At 43.8% G+C, this 15,903-nt stretch overlaps 1 protein-coding gene across 1 annotated transcript in view; it reads left to right on the forward strand.

The window, feature by feature from the left end:
* The window catches only part of thsd7ab (thrombospondin, type I, domain containing 7Ab), a 125,085-nt gene that overhangs the window by 75,903 nt on the left and 33,279 nt on the right, over positions 1-15,903 (forward strand). Inside the window, exons 10-14 of the mRNA XM_076081137.1 lie at positions 4,295-4,410; positions 5,523-5,658; positions 6,105-6,208; positions 8,487-8,681; positions 9,780-10,046. Of these exons, the coding sequence (XP_075937252.1) occupies positions 4,295-4,410; positions 5,523-5,658; positions 6,105-6,208; positions 8,487-8,681; positions 9,780-10,046 (818 nt within the window). The remainder of the gene's footprint in view (positions 1-4,294; positions 4,411-5,522; positions 5,659-6,104; positions 6,209-8,486; positions 8,682-9,779; positions 10,047-15,903) is intronic.

Here is a 15,903-nt window from a genome sequence, read left to right on the forward strand (position 1 = left end):
GGACATCTCTGCAGCGAGACAATATTTAATTTAAAACAGTACTTTGACACATTTTGCCTTTAACAAATATTGCGCCTCATGCGAATTGGAAATTTGTGATTTCGATAACGATTCTGATTAATTGTGCAGCCCTAGATTAAGCAGAAAACATACTTGGTTAAGAGTAGAGAAAGATGGTGCTCATGGCCGCATGAAGGAGACACCATACTCATGACTCATAATTCATGAGCACAAGAAGTCCCTCCTCAGCCAGCACAAGTGGTTTTTGGCATTTAGACCAACGAGCATTGCTGTTGTTTTGTGGTGAGGACGTTTGCTTGTGTCTGTGTGTCAGTGAGAGGGAACGCTGAGAAGGTGAAATGTAAAAGGACGGCAGCCTGCACTTCAGAGATGAGTCTGTTCGTCCTCTAGTTTGGTATTCAGAGCGTGTCCTGCTGGATCAAAGGCCAAAGTCAAGCCGTATAACTCCGGTGTTTTATCTAAATAGGAATATTGTTTTATTGCCCGTGTACTTTCCAGATCTTACACGAGTGGTAAATTGCAGCTCGCCCTCAGACGCTACCATTTTCCTGTAGCGGAGGGATATTAACGAGGTCAAAGGTTTAATCCCCTCTTTGTCAAAGAGCTCTTGGAGTCACATCATGTACCAGCTCTGCCTCTGATTCCTCATGGTGTCTCAAAGCCGGAGGGGAATTTTCAAGGAATCACGAATCAATAAGCGGAAGAAATGCAACATGTGTCATGTACGACATGTACAAGTCATGCTGCATTTAAAAAGACAAAACACTTTGCAGGAGATTTTAGGGATCACTTGCAACGATAACAAACCCAAGAAAATCTACTTTACAAATTTGAATGTCCCAGCAATATGTTTCAGATATTAGTTCAGGGTTTCCTAATTTGAGAATGATTTGATTATTACTAGCCAATAAAACTTCCTCAGTACCCTAATTATTGATCAACAATCTGATTTGGAGTTTAGTGGAACTCACAGTGAAGTAGTTTGAGGCCGATCGATATGAATCCAAGCTGTTAAAGGATGAACTAAGCTAAATAAAAAGTTGTGTTTATTTTGCTTTTCTGAGTCTTAAATAATTTGCTTCATGCAACTGCAGGTTTTGGTATCGGCCTGCTGTTTATTGGTTCGCTCATGAAATAAATAGCTTTTCCATCTGTTCCATATATACTTTGACTGTGTTTAGATCTTTCAGATTTCTGCGCGCTGTTTCTTTTTGTCTTCGCGCTGCGTTCTCTGCCAGGGTTCCCTCGATAAAGAGCCCCATGAATCCCCGCAGACTGTAGATGCTGCAGTTTATATATAACTTGATAAAAATAAATCCTGGTTAGCACTGAGGTGTGTAGTGTAGAGATTGTTCTGCAGTCTCCGGTTCATGGGGTGGATCCTGTTGAAGTGTCCTCCAGCTAGACACCTGTTCATTCACTTCTTTACGGACGTGAGCATCCGCTGAAGGCTGAACATGTAGATGTGTCCTCCCTCTGTTGCAGCCAGCATCCCTTCCCTTTTTTTCCTGGGGACCATTCACTTGTATGGCGACACCAGAGGATTTGTTCCGCTCGAGAGGGATTTAGCTCTGTCCATTGGTATTAAAAATAAATCTCTCCTCGCGCCGCTGTTGCATTATTACATTTTCCCTGCGAGGCTCACTATCGCTTTCCCTGATAACACCACGCTAACGAGTACGGGGCGCCCAGAGGAGAACGCTCATTCTTGGCACCATTAAACCTGACCCAGATGATCGTCCGCCATAGGATGAGGAAGCAGGGCGTCATCGTCCCGCGGTGACACCGGTGACGCAGTGTTGCAGATTACAAGAAGTCTTGCAGCAGGTCTATCTAGACCTCTTAATCGTTGCCTGGTGATATGCACGGGGGACCTGAGGTGCTTAGATGGCTGAAGATTATCCATGATAACCCTTGTTCTAAAAACCTCGGCTTGACCCCCCCCCCCTACTTTGTGCCATCAATAGGATTACCACTCACTGATAGCAGAATCCATTTAAAACAAGAGAGTTCCTCTGCTGAGGCTGCTCCTCTAATCTGCTGGGGCTCTGTGCGTTGCAGTTTCCTCAGCGTACAGAAATAAATGTGAATCACCCTCGTGTAGACTTGCTTAACATTTCCCGTGGCGCCCACATTGTTCTGTTGGGGGAGAGGACCACCTCCTCTCTATATCTTTCAAGCAGTGCGAGCCAGATGGCATACATCAGTCGTAAACTGGATGTGATTACGAAGGTTTTCATCAGTTTTTATTGCCCTAGATTGTGCCTAGAATAATTACATTCTGCATTCAAGCAATAGCCAGATGGTTGGCGTGCCAAACCTCTACAGTGATATTTATTAAAGCCTTAAAACATGGTTTATATCCTGGGCAGCCACTGTGCTATCGGTACATATATAAGAAAGTCATTGGGGCCTGGGTGATGTCTTAGTTTCAGTGGAGCATCCGTACTTCAGGTAAAGCTGCAGCAGAGCTCCAAAAGTGTTCTCAAAAGTTCAGGAGCCACAAATCGCACAGCGTATTGTAAATATTGATTAACATTATACTGTATCACACTCCTGTTTACCAACACGCCTGATTACAGTATAATGCTGCACCAAAGGTTAACAATGAATTGATTATATGATGAATAAAATCAACAGGGATTTGGACAATTATGATAATTTATTAACCTACAAAACATCCATTAATACGCTCTCCTCAAAGCCACCAGTCTCCAGTCAGACAGTAACTTTAACTCGCTGATCATTGAAACCCACTTCATTTTAAACTCGACAGTCTTTTTAAGTCTTTCCATTGTTTCAACAATCACAGACTCTGGTTTAAGAGTATTAAAGAGGCCGATTAAGTAACCACCGTAACATTTCCACCATTTACTAACCCGGTGTGTTTGCAACGTCGAACGTGAACCTCAGACAGGCATACACGTCTGCTGAGTCCTAACACCCAGAAAGGGATCAGCATGTTTGCACCTCAGGTTCCCTTGTTTCAAAGTCAAAGGCTTCTTTTAATGTATTTTTGGTTAGATGTCTGAAAACAGGTCCGTGGTTAGAACAAGCTTCAGCGGTTTTAACTTCTTGTTCTACAACATACAAAATATGTCAGCAGTTGGTTTTGGAGGGAAAAGGTTAGTTAGACTTTCTCCAGACAGAATAATCACTAACTTTGGGAACAGTCCAACCTCAGTTGTACCACACACTCAGCACATGTAAATAATGTGCTTTTATAACGAAAAGGTATCAGTGAGAGCTGAAGGAAACGTGTTGCCAGTCGAGTCAATGTTATATCTACAGCCCAATATCACAAAGGACACATGTGCCTGAAGGGGCTTTACATTCTGTTCAACATACAAGCCCCTCTATCTTTAGACCGTCGGTTCTGATTAGGAAAACCCCCCCAAAAAGCCCTTTAACAGGGAAGAAGAGGGAAGAAACCTTTAGAAAGAGCAACAGAGAAGGGATCCCTCTCCCAGGACGGACAGTCGTAAAGTAGATGTGTGTACAGACGAGACCAACATAAACTCACAGTGAAAAGTACAGATCCATGAGGGTGTATTTTATGGTCTCAGTGTGCGGTGGCTTACACAAACACTGGTGTTTATTCTCTCTGACTGCATGTTGCCAGCACCTCTTGCTCCACAGCACACGCTGCACTTAAAGCGCTGCTTCCTGTAGGTGGTAAAGTCTGAGCACACAGAGCAACAGTACAGGACCTCGCTGCTACACTCGCTTGTTTTAGATGGGGAAACCAGAAAAAATAAATACAAATATAAAATAAGTGCTGCTTTAAAATGAGCAGAAATACAAACCTTGTAGTCAGTTTTTATCTGGTGCTTTCACCGGTTTGAGGCTAAAAGGGTCTGGGAGATGTAATCTGTGTTTTTTTGTGATTTAAAAAGATCACTTTTCTTGTAGTCTGATGCTTTTCCTAAAGATGCGTTCACCATATATGACTCATGAGTCATAATAACTGTGTAACAAATGAGCAACACTCTGCTGCTGTATATCAACAGAATTCAGTATTTGTAGCTGTTGTGTTTTGGTGTTTGTGTAAAGAGTTCCCGGCAGTGTTACGTCACAGCCCCGCTGTGTGTGTGTGTGTGTGTGTGTGTGTGTGTGTGTGTGTGTGTGTGTGTGTGTGTGTGTGTGTGTGTGTGTGTGTGTGTGTGTGTGTGTGTGTGTGTGTGTGTGTGTGTGTGTGTGTGTGTGTGTGTGTGTGTGTGTGTGTGTGTGTGTGTGTGTGTGTGTGTGTGTGTGTTCGTTCTCCGTTGCCTAGGTGTCCAGACGGCCCTCGCCCCGGCACTGTGCGACCATGTCAGCTGCCCTGCAAGAAAGACTGTATCATGACCCCTTTCAGCGACTGGACACCGTGTCCTGTGACTTGTGACGCAGGTAAAGTGAAAGAAGGGAGTGGTGTGAAATAATACTGCCTCATACAGATCACTGAGGAGGAAGCATATTTGTTCCCTATAAAAACAATTTAAAACCAGCTAATTGTATTTCAATTTTGTTTCATTTCATGTAGTTTTCCGCCTGGCTTCGTTTATAGCACGGATTTCTAACACTATTTGGCATCGTAGTTTCAGGCTATTGTGATAATAAACAATAATCAATTAAACATATTGTTCTGACTCTGCCTCAGCCTAAAAACATATACACACAGAAGCAGGTTTAAATTTACAGTGTGTAAAAAAATACAGCGGTGGGACACATTACCAACCACACAAACACTTGTCCTCACGTCTTGTTACACATAATTAATTTGACACCTCGGCATGTAAGACAACCTTTGGGTCGACCTCTTTTGCAAGCCGACTCGCCCGGTGGCTACAAGTGTCAGCGAGCCGCGTTGTTGTTGTTTTCATCCTGCGACCGGAAAAAACACACATTGTTCGGATGAGGTCACCTTTGTCGTGCAGCCACCGGCCGAGCTGGTGAGCGGACGCAAATACATTAAAATGATTTACATCTGAACATCATTACCGTCCATATTTTGGTGACCTCTTCGTGTGACACGGTGGCATAAATCTCTTTGCTCCGAGTGTGCTGTTCCGTCGGCTGTGCATTTTAATTCGATGCTATTGATATCTTCACCTTGCACCACCCACACACACAAAGGGTGTAAAGCAGGCAGGGTTCAGGGCTATCCAGAGGCTCGTTCCATCTTAATTAACTACTTGAGGTCAAATCCACACGTGTAAACACCGTAAATTTAATCTGAGTCAATTCCAAGGTCTAATGGGATTTTCCTACATCATCGTTGTTGGCTTGATATCCCGAGTAATCAGACGTGCGTGTTGTCTACGATAGCTATCCAATTAGATTTGGCAACAGTAGTTTCTAAGTCTTCAAGGGGTATTAACACAGCAGCCTACACGTAGCTTATCATTTTGACATGTTTCTCATCACTTTCCCATGCAGACATTTCTTATTTTATTCAATAAGTGTGTGGGTGTGTGTTTGTGTGTGTGTGTGTGTGTGTGTGTGTGTGTGTTTGTGTTCAGCTGGCAACACTGTGAAGAGAAAGCAATCAAGGAAACGTCTTATCATGCAGCTGCCATCCAACGGAGGACAGGACTGTCCAGAGGTGCTGGAGGAGGAGAGGGACTGTGAGGTCCCCAAAGTCTGTCCAGGGTTCAGGTAAAAGCTCTACGGCGATCCGATAACGGGGATTTTAGGTTTCATGTTTTTACTGCTTGAATTGACAAAGTATCAGAGGGTTGATATCAAGGACCTTATAGCATCGCTGTTTTTAGCATCGCACCTCATCTTCCTGTATTATCAAATACGGCCAAACACACAATTTTTTGTTTTGTTTGACAGTATTTGCTTGTTCTGTAATGATTTATTCTGGTACAAATATGTAAATATGATATAAAGAAACACAATTGTGTACACTTGCATACTGTATCAGTCTGCTTGTATCTACTGTATGTGTTTATTTCTAGATGCACACTTTATTTTCTGTATTTATGTATATATTTATTTATTATTAATATATTTATTAACTCTCTTGCGTGGTGAATGGTGTGATAGTGAACACTATGGATGCATTGATATACCTTCACTGTCCTCATTTATTCCAGATGGAAAACACACAAATGGAGGAAGTGCCAGCTGGTGCCGTGGTTTCTCAGACAGGACCGTCCCGGTGCGGTGGAGACCTGCGGACCAGGACTCCAGACAAGAGGTATCTAGCCCAATCTCTCCATTTCCCCTCCACATCTTCACTGAACCGCTCCTAATCGCCTTAAATTAAATCTTTGCTCATTTCGGTGCATCTGGAGTCCGGCCACCAAGCAGCAGATGGATGTGCCAGGGTTTAGAGAAAAGGCCAATTTACTCAGACCCCACATCTAATCCTCCCACTTACACGACGCAACACAAACTGAAGTCGGCACTCCTAAAAACGTCAGCAAGAGACTCCTTTTCTTTTTCTGGTTGTTTTTATTTTATTTTGGGAAGGAAATGTGTCACAGCTCATCATTTGCCCCTCGAGACTCGTTTGACAGTTTGGCTTGTTTCACTGCTGGCTTTTTTTTCACCCCGGGCTCTTGTCATGAAATTTTAATCAATTGTCTCTTGTTGAAATTTGGGAGAAGATGCTGCACCTTGCCTATAGCATACGACAGCCCAAACTCCCGGCTTCATGCATAAGTGACAAGTACTGTAAAGGAGTTGTGGCTCTCCCACTTTAAAAGCATATTTCCTCTTGCCTTTTCTTAGAGGATGGATGTGCCATATAGTCCTGGGAGGCTTTCATAAAAATTCAATTTCAGGGGGTCACGCAGAATGATCAATTTCATTATGTTAGCGCTCCTATAGAAGGCCATTATTAGTGCTTATATTTCTGTTTCGTCTTCGCTAGCTTACAGTAATGGACGGAAGAATCAATTTATTCATGAAAATGCTTTAAGGTCTTCTTTAGACATACTCACCACAACGCTATCCCAGATTCTGGGCAGCTTTTGGCTGATATACCATGTGACACCTGATGTTTGCACCCTCCTGCACATGTTTTCACCCCTCTGTCACTTCTGTCATTGACGTAAACCAAAAAAGACGCACTGTCCTTTCTGGTCTGTGTTTCTTCTGACAGTGTATTCTGTTGTTTACCTGGACAGAGGCTTTCCTTCAAGGAAAAAACACATAGGAACTGAAAGCATGTACACACACACACACACACACACCCTCAGAAGATAAGACGTGACCTAACACACCACCAGACGGACACACACTAACCATAGCAGTGTCCGGGGGGGGATTGATTTCTCTATGAAGGTACAGCCCTGCAGAGCGTCTGCATCACAAGAAAAGGAAATTTTGCTGCAACACAAGTAATAATACCCTTTATTGAGAGAACAAAGAATGGGATGATGCAAGCCAACACAAATTGACTTGTAGGCTTCAAACCAATTGAGGTAGAGATGCATTTGTGTCTGCGATGCTTATAATAGTTTTTTTGTTCCCTGTGAGATGTAATCTGAGTTATAGAGTTATGATCTATTTTTCATTGACTCTTTAGTCGCCCTCTTAAAATCTCTATTTGATGTTATGTTGCTCACCAGTGGGGGAAGACTATTTTGGATCTCTTACTGTATTTAAAGGAACAGTACAGTCGTTTCACTCGTGACAGGGAGTTGTGTTGTGTGGCTGTGGGTGAGCTTTATCTATTCTGAGGAAATAGAGTGTCATGAGTCACTGGAGTATCCCTTTAAAAGTAGAAATACCAATCATGCATTTCACGTTTCTTTGAATTATTAAAGGAAAAGTTTGACATTTTGGGTTAGATGAGAAGTTTGGTATTACTCAGACAGCAGCAAGTTAGCTTAGCTTAGCATAAAGACTGGAAACTGGGTGAAACAGCATGCCTGGCTACGTCCAAAACTAAGAAAATCTGCCTAGCAACATCTCTAAAGTTCACTAATTCAAATGATGTTGTTTGTGCTTTAATGGGAGGTTATGTGCTGAACTATTACATTAGTGAGCCTCATACTTTCTGACCTAACTCTTTGGTCAAACTCTTATTGGATTATTAACACACACAGATGCAATTACTTGGAAACAGTATTAAAATGTTTTAATTGTAAAACTAGTTTATATACAGTTGTGTTGTTCTAATCTAATTATATTAAACTTTACATTATGCACCATATTTCATAAGCTGCTTGTGTGTTTTGTATATAAAATGTGAAATAAATAGTTGAATATCTGAATTGTATTGAGTAGAAGTATACAGTAACAGTAAATAGAAATATGGACGTTTCTATAAGGCCTTTAAAGTTTTATATATATATATATATAGATTCACAGTGTGGCCAGTGCCTCTGTAGTTCACTCATTACCTCTTTTATTACCATGTGTTATTGTCTTATGACAATCAATCCATCTGTTGGAACAAATAAAAGATGAAACCGCTTTATATTCTGATGAAGCCTCTTTGACCCGTCTCCCTCTCACTCTTCCAGCTGTGTCCTGTCGCCAGCTGGACGGGACGCAGGCCGACATCGGCGAGTGTCTGAAATGCGCCAAGGCCATGCCCGCCATCACTCAGCGCTGTCAGCTGCCCTGCCAGGACGACTGCCAGCTGACCAACTGGTCCAAGTTCTCGTCCTGCACGGCGGACTGTGTGGGGGTCCGCACCAGGAAGAGGGCGTTGATCGGTGAGAGCAGAGAGAGAGAGACGCAGCACAAACAAAGGGCTGCTGTTTTCAGACGGGCTTATTTGCACTGTAGCTGTAGCGTCTGAGTTACCAGGCAGCTTACGGGGTAACGGTGGTGGGCAGCGCTCCAAGAGACGAGCACTAAAGTTAAACACAAGGTCATAAATCTCTTCAGGTACTTCTTGCCAGCCAAGTGCTCTAGAGGGATTAAAGCAACAAATCTGAAATAACTCCTCAGCCTTTGTTATCCATCAGGTCGTCCCCAGACAGTTTCCCTGTGCATCACCGCCATAAAAGCAAAATGACATGAAATGAGATCTGCGATGCATTAAGACACCTCTACTGGAGGTTACAGGGGGGAAGGAGTCAACTTTAAACTGTGAGGGAGTGGATTTAAAAAGCTTTTATTTCACTCTAATGTGAAATCTTTTGAACCAAGTATAAAAGAGCAGAGAGGTCATCTAATGCATTTAAACACTTTGTGTAAAGATGGATCCTTATATTGAGCAAAATGCTGCCTGTTGGTCACTTTGACCTTTACAGACACACTATAGCATGCTACGCTGCAGTTTACATCCGTAAGATGTAATTAGCAAGAACCAGCTGTGGTCCAAATGCAGGATACACTACCTTAATGCAGAGAACGAGATTTACAGTCAACCCTACAGCGTGCTTGAGACACTGGCACCTGCAGGTGAATATGCTGTGGGCAGTTTGACAGAAAGTCATCAGAGATGTATCTTCTCATTTGCATGGGAAGCAACTCTTGATGTCACAAGAAAACAAATTTGCACATTGATTTATGGTTCGCAATATTAACGACATGTCTGAGGATAAAAAAAAATGAAACAAACGTCGAGCTGTTTCAGTAAAAGAGCACTCTGCTTGAAACAATTTTGCCAGCGTAATCTATCATCGGGAGTCATCCAGCCTTTTTCCTCTGTGAGTAAACTATCCCTGACTATCCCAAAGGCCTTGAGAGTGGCCTTAAATATGCTGAGACTCATCCGCCGTACAGAGACAGAAATCCAGCAACACCAGCAGAGTCACCTCTCCCGAAGCTGTTCTGCTCATCTCTGTCATTCTGCTCTCCTTCAGGGAGGAGCAAGAAGAAAGACAAGTGCAAGAACACGCAAATGTACCCGTTGAGCGAGACGCAGTACTGCCCCTGTGACAAGTACAACGCCCAGCCAGTGGGGAACTGGTCAGACTGCATCCTGCCCGAGGGCGGCAGAGTGGAGAGCGTCCTGGGGATGAAGGTCCAGGGAGACATCAAGGAGTGTGGACAGGGCTACCGCTACCAGGCCATGGTGTGCTACGACCAGGACAACAGGCTGGTGGAGACCGCACGCTGCAACAGTCACGGTGAGTGTGTGTGTGTGTGTGTGTGTGCAATCACAGAGTCTGTTGCTTTGTTAAAGGGTTGGTTCATCCAAATTACCAAAATAAAATAAATATTGAACCATGCGAATCGTTATGAGAATATGTTTTCAGAGTTGTTGCTACATTCAGACACACTGCACTTGGAAAAATTCCATCAATAGTACAAAATATGATGTACTTTTGGTTTGACTCTTGTGTCTTGACTCACACAGAGTCCTAAATTGATGCTCGCCAGTCGCCGACTGCAATTTAATGTCGTCTTTGGCGAGTAAATTATGGAGACCACCCGCCACTTTCTTACACAAACTGGAGAAAGCTGCTGGTGTGCTGTCCCTTCAGTCCAGTGGTGTACTGGCCATATGGTACACCGGGACAAATCCCAGCGGGACGTTGCATCAGACCCCCAGTCATTCGGGGTGCGCATGCTGCATGTGTGTAATACGGGACTGGGCCTACCGGCCAATCACAACCAACTAAATGAAACTTGTGCTTACAGCATGTAACAACTGCTGCGGCTGTTAAACGGGATAAATTGTTTAGAGCATCACAACCTCCGTGAAATGACTCGTTTCACGAACAGAAGGCCAGACTTCATAGCGGGAGACAAGAAGGAGGGAAATAGCTTTGAGAGGGAACTGCCTGAGGAAGACTGGACTGCAGAATATCAACATACTATTACTCTGAACTTATAGCTGTCGCTCTTTATTACTACTATTAGTACTAAAGGTGAATAACACTGAATGTATCACTTTAAATGAGGTACACTTTACAGTTTAATTATATTCCAGTATACAGTAAGTGCTACTACTATGATCTTCCAGCCACTTTGGCTGGAAACATTTACAAGCCTGCACAGATTTGTTGTTGTACATTCAAGAGGTGCGCGGCAGTCTGTACGGAGAAATGAATTTATTGAATATGTCAACGATGAAAAAAGGTAATTTACAGAGTCAGAATGTTGGTCCTCACTGGCGGAAAGGTGAGTTTATGTCACTCTCTACAATGTTAGGAAGCCATGCTACTATGCTAATGAGTTAGCCTAGCACAGAGCCATGCACTCTGACAAACCTCCACTCCCTAACCCTGCATTTGGTGGATGTGTGCAGGTTGTTGCTGAAAGATGGTGTTTAATAACTCATTAAAACTAGTTTTCATTGGAACTTCTTTTTACTGAGTCCCACTGAAAACTGTTGAGTGTGTTCAGTGGAGTTACAGAGACACCGATTGTGTAAATACATGTGTCTTGTTTGATGAATGAGACCAGGACTATCTGAATGGCTACGTAATGTTAGAGGTCAGTGAGAAAATGTCACAGTTTGGGTCGACTAACGATGTAAATTTGGCCTTCTGACCCCGATGATGGAAGCAGCTCTGACAGAAATCTGCACCGATGTGCAGAAGTAGAAACTTGAGGTTAAGTAGGTTACGTTGTTTTCCCTCTCCAGCCTCGACTTCTTGGTTTTCAGGTGAGAAATACACGGAATGCTGCAGATGCAAGAATAACTTTTTGTTCTGTTAAATATTCATCTGAAGTGAAGGATATTGTTTGTGCGCCTATGAGAGCCCCTCCTATGGAGGCTAGCGACTCATTTTGAATACTGAATTTCACGTAAGGAGGCCTGTTTGTGGCACACTCCTGTCACAATCATTTGTCTCCTCGTTGTAGGTTATTTTATCTTGGATCCAAAATACTTCAAGCAAAGGATCCTGGCTCAGAAAGTCGTTGTGAAATTGCTGTGAAATGGAATGCGGGAGATGTTCAAATGAATACATCAGTGTTGTGCATATATAAACATGGTTTTAGTCTCCTTGTGTGAGTCACAGATCCAGATATGCATCAGTTAATCTGGGTGTGGGTGTGACAAGGGCATGTCGTAAGGATGGGCTTGTGTGTGTGTGTGTGTGTGTGTGTGTGTGTGTGTGTGTGTGTGTGTGTGTGTGTGTGTGTGTGTGTGTGTGTGTGTGTGTGTGTGTGTGTGTGTGTGTGTGTGTGTGTGTGTGTGTGTGTGTGTGTATTTTTACACCTATGTGATCCACACATCCACACATTCATCTTCAAGCTTCAATGAGCTCAGACAGACGGTATGTTCCGTGAGGTGCACAGAAAAACAAAAACACTTTCATGCGGCTGAATCTCAAAGATATCATTAAATCTCTCTCTTTTATCCTCATTCGCTCCTCTCCTCCTCTCCTCTCCTCCTCTCCTCTCCTCCTTCCTCTCTGCCGCTCCCTCCTTCATTTTTTTGTGCCATTCTCTGTGCAGCTCAGCCGTCATCGCTTTCAATCTCGACAGAGGAGACGCGGTCTTTCCTCGACTCTGCTGCTGACACAATGCCCTCGGCCATGATGTCGATCAGGCGAACTGTGCCACCGTTATCTCTGTATTCCACAGACATCAACAGAAAAAAAAAGGGGGATTATCATTAAATGTACACGGTGATCCGAGCTTTGTGGCATTGCTCACTTTCCAGTTCGCCTGGTTCTGTAACGCTGTCTGCTGTTCTCAATAAATGAGCCATCTCATTCAGAATTTGGTCATTTTGACCTACAGAGAAAATGATTTTGGAAATGTGTTTTTGAAATATATATATATATATATATATATATATATATATATATATATATGAATCATATACCAGATCAAAGTGGAGCTTGCCTGCAGAGAGAGTCACAATCAATATCACAAGAAGTGAGTTATATTAGGGGTGTAACGGTACACAAATACTAAAGGATACTTTTTCATTTATTTTGAAAGGACTGTAGTGTTAAAGATTAAATCCTCTCGCTGGGGACCGAGGTAACATGTTGGCCACTGTCAACTTTGCTTTACCATTTCCATTATAGAAATAAGGAACATTTCAAACACCTGTATTACGCTGTACCAACAGCGGACACTTTCCCAAAAGGCAACAGGTCACAATAAAACTGAAGCACATCTCTTATGTGATGAAATAGAAAATGAATAGAGAAGTAAAATGTGTGCATTAGGAGGAGTGCTTACATGTATTCCACCGTGGCTGTATTTAAACATTCACCTGTCATTTATGTATCGTACCACTGATGCAATGCCTTTGAATGTGCGTTAGCATGTTGGATGTGTGTCCATTCACATATAACTGTGGAGAAATGCCAACACACCGTCCTATACACGACTCTCTCTCTCTCTCTCTCTCTCTGTCTCTGTCTCTGTCTGTTGCTTGTTGTTGCTGACCAGGAACCCCCTAGTGGCTCTTCCAGCTCCGCCGTTTCATTTGCGCTCGTCATAGTGTGACTGTGGCTTGTTGTGCTAACCTCAGCAGATGTTGCTGATGGCGTACGGCTCAAAGCGTCCGGGCGGAGCTCGCTTGTGTGCTCAAGTTCCACATCATGTGCATCAGTCTGCATACCGCGGATCCTGCGTGCGGCTGACTGCACCGGATCGTGACCTAAGTAACATCCCAATGACAGATTCCTGATTCTATTAGTTGCCAGCTGGAGTCAGAAACAAAAACGATCCAATTAATGTGTTGTCGTAGTCAATTTATGATCAGGCTGAGACTTGGATGGTAGAGACTCAATGCCACGGACCTACCAGCTCAGCTAAAGACTGAAACCACCCTGGTCTACCTCTATAATATAATATCCACCCGCCAACAGTAACTACTACCATCAACACTGTGCAAGGTCACGGCAAATGCCCTGCTATATATATATATGTATATATGTGACATTACTCATATCGCTCTTATATTCATGACGATAAGTGACCCGTGATGTTACGACCTTTACCATGACTTAATACCACAGGATGGCTCCGGGGGCCTTGGCCCCGTCTTAGCAGGATGTGGTAAAGGAGGAGGGAATGCAGTCACTCTGGGGAGCCGTGGAGGGTAAAGCTTAAGGGCAAGCGTCGTGCTGAGGACCTGTGAACTCGGACAGAACTGCAGAAAACAGATTTGCCGGTGCATGACGACCCTTAGTGAATGTTACAACATGCAGCATGTTTGTGGAGGTTTGAGGACCGATCTCAGCGTCTGTTGGGGTGAGTTACGTACATCAAAGGGTCTGTCTGGCCTGTGGTGACTCTCTTATTCCTCTGTTATTTCTAGAGCAGGGGTTAGACTGTCCCTGATGGCCTGGGGATGATTGTGGTGCAGGGGGGGGGGGGGGGTAGTAACCGGTCAGAAATCAGGTTGTAATGTTGGATGATTCCTGGAGCCAAAAAGGTTTGTGTGGAGCTTCCCGGGCCAGCCGCCCAAAGAGCGGACAGAATGTGGTTTCAGAGGCCGACGCTGCGCTCACTCAGCCAGACTTTATTCTGGCTGGATGGCCAGAAATAAACGGTGGCTCGATCTACCATCAGGGGGTCCTCGTTGGGCACCCAGGGGCCCAGCATGCTAGTGGATCCTTGCAGGTGCAAAAGAATTTGAGGAAAAGTCCCATTACAAACATCAATCCAGCAGAGTATCACATCACGAGCATTTCCATTGGTTCTGTGTTCAAAAAGATATTTTGCTCTTGAGATTGTAGAGAGAATGTATCATTTCTTAGTTACAGTACACAAATATATGTTTCACAGGTTAGAGACAAAACAAACTTTAAACATTAAGTACACTTTAGTGTTACAAACTGCACCGTAAGACAAGATGATTCTTTATAGATACCCAGAGGAGAAATTCAGGAATCGTCTAACTTACACAAGCTACGTGTAAAGAAAACACTCATTTGGATAAAACAGCTTCTAAAAAACTGAAAACTCTGGAATTGAGTTACATAAATTTCTGGGAGGAATGCCAGAGATTCCAAGAAAGTTACGGAGCTTCAGGGAAATCAGCAAATGGATCGATGTGCAGGTGATCAATCTTCTGCACTTTTATATGCAGTTGGTTGTTTTTAGATACATTTACACGTCCCTGCACAACGCTTCTGCACTTTAATAACAGACTCATTTAAACATAAACGTGTTTTCAACATGCTCAAAATGATAATGGGTTCCTGCATGTGCAAAAAACAACAACAACGGATCATTACCATGCATGTGCATGATGGTAAAACACAGATTAATCTATTGTTAATGTTGCTAATGCTCTCAGCAGAATGCTGATAGACTTTGGCTGTTGTTAGAAACCTGGTCTGCCTCCAGAGGTGTTTGAGTGCACATCCTAATTACCACTGGGAGCTTCAAGAGCTGGCTGGGCAGTGAGGTTGTTAACATCTCAGGTGGAGTTGAGCAGTCAGCAGTTACAACCGCTTTGGGAATTACAGCAGGAGGAGTGCCAGCTTCCAAGTTGACTTCTACAGGCCAGAAAAGAAGTGATCTCCTACCTGGACTCAACCCAAGACCTCCGGGAGAACTTGGCACGACACCTAACGCGTTGATATCGGTTGTACTGCGAGTGAACCGCAGGTTGAGGCGCTGCAGCATTCGTGCCGTGAGAGAGCTGAAGCGGCGGCGGCGGTGATTCAGAGCGACCGGTCCTGACTCCAGGACTGACGGTGGGAGGTCTTCTTTCAGAGGCCACGCTGAGGTCAGCAAGGTGTTGATGCAGAGATGCTGATCTGGACTCAGCAGTAGTGTATGCCTGCATGCATGTGTGTGTGTGTGTGTGGATGTGATCGTTATGTCACAGCGAGTGTAGTTGCGGCCGGGACTCTAGTCCGGACTGGATTAGGAAGACTTTTTCTAAAAATCATATTAGGAATGGTACTGCTCGGTTTTGGGTCAGCATAGTTTTGGGCAGCGACCCTTCAACTGTCGCCTTCAGCTCAGTTTTATCCCTGTTTTTAAGCTCCAATCATCCTTCTGGCTGAAGTGCTTTTGAGCAAGAGGCCACCACCTTTGGCAGCAGCGGTCTGTGGC

The sequence above is a fragment of the Anarhichas minor genome, unplaced genomic scaffold (assembly GCF_050575085.1).
Source record: "Anarhichas minor isolate MPS153535 unplaced genomic scaffold, ASM5057508v1 ptg000079l, whole genome shotgun sequence".
Lineage (NCBI taxonomy): Eukaryota > Metazoa > Chordata > Actinopteri > Perciformes > Anarhichadidae > Anarhichas > Anarhichas minor.